Consider the following 3,890-nt stretch of genomic DNA (forward strand, 5'->3'; position numbering starts at 1 on the left):
ATATTTTCAAATTAAAATCTAATTTGTGTAGTATTTCAAACCTTCAGACAGCGGGAAAAGACGTCCCGTGGTTACAGTTGAAAAACAAATCCCGCGGGAAAATCGCGGATATTGTAAAGAGCCTCTGCAGTCTTTTAATTTCGTTCACTCCTTGCTGACAGTGCAGCCACTGCCGATTCACTATATAGGAAAGAGTGAATGAGAATGAGCGATTTCGTACATTGCAGCCAGGTTCTTTAAGGTTAACGTTTAATCACTTTATGCGCATGTCCGTTCAAGTGTAAACAAACCACTTCAACGGGCGGGACTTCCTACAGCCACCACAGTGCTACGATTTGTTTCTCATCGTTTTCCACGTGAAGTCAGTGGGGATGAACGTGAATGTGGAGGCGCTTCTGTCTTTAGTTTCTAAGCACAGACTGTTGTTTGATAAACGCCACAGATATTACAAAAATTTGGAAAGTAAAGAGCTGTTGTGGCTAGAAATTGCGAGGAAGATGGGAGTTGATGGTGAGTTTTCATGCATTTGAGTTGTCTTGTGATTATGCATTGCTATCAAACGTGATCATTTTCATCAGTGTTTGTGTTGCGTCGTACAGTGAATGCGGTTAAATTTAAATGGAGAAACCTACGAGATACATACAGGAAGAGGAAGCGAGAGGAGCTGGAGGAGTGTCGGAATGAACAGGATGTTAAAAAAAGGAAGCAATGGAAGTTTATGCAGATGATGGAGTTCCTCGATGAATCTTTTGAACTCGAAAGGTATTAACAGACGAATTGGTTTAATATATTTAAAAGCGTAGCTTACAACGTGTTCATCATGAAACCTCTACAAATAGACCACTATTATTAGCGTTATACCGTTTTGTGTTTCTCATACTCATAACGGTACCACGATACTCTTACTGTAACTACGTTTTAATCTAAGGATTTTTTTTTTGCAAAAAAAAAAAGTGTTAGCGCATTAAATAAAGCTGATGGAAACGCAAATTATTGCTAAAATGTCACGAGTGTAAACATAATATTTTCTCATTTAACTTTAGTGCATAAACTCATGTCAATGCTTCAAATGTCACGAAAAACTGTTCAAATGCCCTGTATTAAATTAGGCTAAATAAATTACCAAATGAACAAAGCATTAAATAAAATAATTAATTACCAAATTAAAAAAATATATATTTTTAGACCTATATATGCCTTTTCTTTACATAAACTTAAATTAACTTTACCCTGTTCTGTAGACAAAAAAAAAAAAAGTCAGCTGAATGACATTCTAAGAATGTTCTACACTTTTTTTCAAGACTATAAATTATCAGAAATATTTGTCCAATGCGGAGTTCGCTCTCAGAAAACTAGCATTTCAAACTTATAGGTATTTTAAATCTAACCCTCTTTACCTCAGATCGCATTTGCTGAGTTACTTCAGAAAATGTCAATTGCATTATGATGCTAAAATAAATTTTAGATGACAATCAAGTTCAGTTGGTTTGTTAAAAGTTGCTGGAAAAATATGCGGTACATAATGTGATGGCGATTTTTTTTTTTTTTTTTTTTTTTTTTTTATTAGATGATTGTTCAAAATAGCCTATTGAATATATAATATATAAACCCTGATATTACACTGCATCCATTTTTCTTTAATAGCTGTGCACACAACATATACACATCGACGGATAATCCTTATACTCAGACTGAAAGTTTCCCCCACTACTTGGTGCAGGTTGCCAGCTTGCACAGGTCCATGACGATCCGCTTTCGTGTCGGAACTGGTGGCAACCTGCGATAAGCGCAACATCAGGACAAATATTACAGTCCTATCAGAAGGGCAACTACTCCCTTTTGATTGCAATTCGGTTTTCTGATTGTATTTATTTGTGACATTAAAATGACAGTAAGCTGACTAGTTTCAATGAATTGTCTGAATACTCTCCCCATTTAACCAAAACGTCAGAGGAAACAAAACGTACACATTTCTGTATGGAAATGTCTTAAGGGCAGATTTATTTTGCGATAAACCAAAACTTTGCTTTTTTTTAAAGCATGACGTCTTCACGCACACCATTTTTATTGATAAAAGGCTATTTGAGTGGAAACAGGCAGAAGACGGCAAATTTCCCAAACTTTTCACTTTGGCAGTTACAAAACAGCGTGAAATGTGGATTGAATCTAGGCTATTGTTTCACTCTAGTGGATATAAATGTTGTAGTTGTGTCTGTATCGTCAGATAGGTGGTGTTTTACTGTAAAGTTAGGGTCATTCCTACGATTCTGTGATATTTCACCTTTGAAAAATAAAACACGTTTACAAGTATCTTTCTTTCATTATTAAGGGCACAATAGTTGGAAATGATTTAAGATTTAACTTTTAGGCCCACAGCAGCAGCATTATAAATGTATTTAAACTTTTTACCAAGCCAAATCAAATTGTAATCAGGTGAAATTAAACCACAGAAATACCACAACTTGTCCTTGGGACTTAAATGTCACCAAATTGTCACCAATATGACCCATATTGAAGTTATATAAAAGTTTTGAATGTTTGTCGACTGCTTATGATGCAAACACATTTCATTGTTGTAACTGTTTTGCTATGGATTGTTTTGCAGTGTTCACAGTAATATTGAGGGTCTTCACACCGCTATTGAGGGCGTTCACGCCAAAATTGAAGGCGTTTACACCAACATTGAGGACATTCACAATCCCATTGAGGGTATTCACAACCCTATTGAGGGCGTTCAAACCAAAATTGAAGGTGTTCACCCAAACATTGAGGACGTTCATATTCACAAACCTATTGAGAGCATTCACACCAAAATTGAAGGGGTTTACACCAACATTGAGGGTGTTCAAACCAAAATTGAATCTGTTCACACCAAAATTGAGGGCGTTCAGAACCCAATTAAGGACGTTCACACCAATATTGAGGCCGTTAACAGCAATATTGAGGGTGTTCACAACATGCCCAACACTGATGTGAAGGATGACCAAGGAGAAGAAAGTGGGAGTGAATCAGACAGCATTAGTTCTGGAACATGCTTGACCAGTCCAGTTGTGGTCAGGTCAATCAAAAGGAAAAGAAAACGGGCAGAGACCCCAGACTGGATGAAACGCTACCTGGCAGAAAAAGATGTCAGGGACAAAAAAAGAGAACAACGCAGAGAGCAACGTAGACTTCTACAGCAAGATGATATATATTTATTTTTTGTAAGTTTGATACCAGCATTGAGAAGGATGTCTCAACCCAAGCAGTCTGCTCTTAAACTCCAGATTCTGAAATTAGTGCATGATGCTGAGTTTGGACAGCCCTGCTATCACAACCCATCTCCAGAGCCCTACCACCAAGTTCCCCCTGCAGACTTTGTTCCAAAATTAGAGCCGTAGAATTTTTTTGTATGTGTGTATATATATATATATATATATATATATACACACAGATTTGTGTGTGTGTGTGTGACCATATTATAAATATAATGTATAGTTTGTAATTTGTATATGTTTTAAATATACAGACTTGTTCTACTGCACATTTGTCTTTGTATTTGCTTGATCAACTTATTCGCACAAATGTTTTAGATGTCATATGACCCAAAATATTGATATTGTACATAACCCCAGAAATAAACATTTAGTTCTGCATTATTTTCAGTTGTGTTATAGCATTTCAGGCCATTCAACTGTTGAAAAAATGAAGCAGCTGTGTGATTTAGAATGATTGTTATAACATTTACATCTTAGTACACACCCTCTTTTGATATTTAGGTATTGGACCATTCACCTACACTTATGCTGCAAAGTGACCTATTTAGGTTTGTTCACCACTTACCACACACATTCACGTTTGCCTTATGTGAGACATGTGACAACCTGTGCCCAGCAATAGTCTTTTGTGTA

General features: G+C 36.3%; 1 protein-coding gene across 1 annotated transcript; it reads left to right on the top strand.

Moving 5' to 3' along the window:
- Positions 1 to 327: 327 nt before the first annotated feature.
- Positions 328 to 3,629, top strand: LOC127658096 (uncharacterized). Its single transcript, XM_052147195.1, has 3 exons — positions 328 to 510; positions 600 to 762; positions 2,606 to 3,629. The coding sequence occupies exons 1-3, from the start codon at positions 372 to 374 to the stop codon at positions 3,378 to 3,380; spliced, it is 1,077 nt and encodes a 358-aa protein (XP_052003155.1). The 5' UTR covers positions 328 to 371; the 3' UTR covers positions 3,381 to 3,629.
- Positions 3,630 to 3,890: the final 261 nt, after the last annotated feature.

The sequence above is a fragment of the Xyrauchen texanus genome, chromosome 17 (genome assembly GCF_025860055.1).
Source record: "Xyrauchen texanus isolate HMW12.3.18 chromosome 17, RBS_HiC_50CHRs, whole genome shotgun sequence".
In the NCBI taxonomy this organism is placed as follows: domain Eukaryota; kingdom Metazoa; phylum Chordata; class Actinopteri; order Cypriniformes; family Catostomidae; genus Xyrauchen; species Xyrauchen texanus.

Excerpts from the sequence above, each read along its gene's own strand:
- LOC127658096 (XM_052147195.1), top strand. The coding sequence starts at position 372 with ATGAACGTGAATGTGGAGGCGCTTCTGTCTTTAGTTTCTAAGCACAGA. Across the intron at positions 511-599 it reads GAGGAAGATGGGAGTTGATG|TGAATGCGGTTAAATTTAAA; the intron begins GTGAGTTTTCAT and ends TGCGTCGTACAG. Across the intron at positions 763-2,605 it reads GAATCTTTTGAACTCGAAAG|TGTTCACAGTAATATTGAGG; the intron begins GTATTAACAGAC and ends ATTGTTTTGCAG.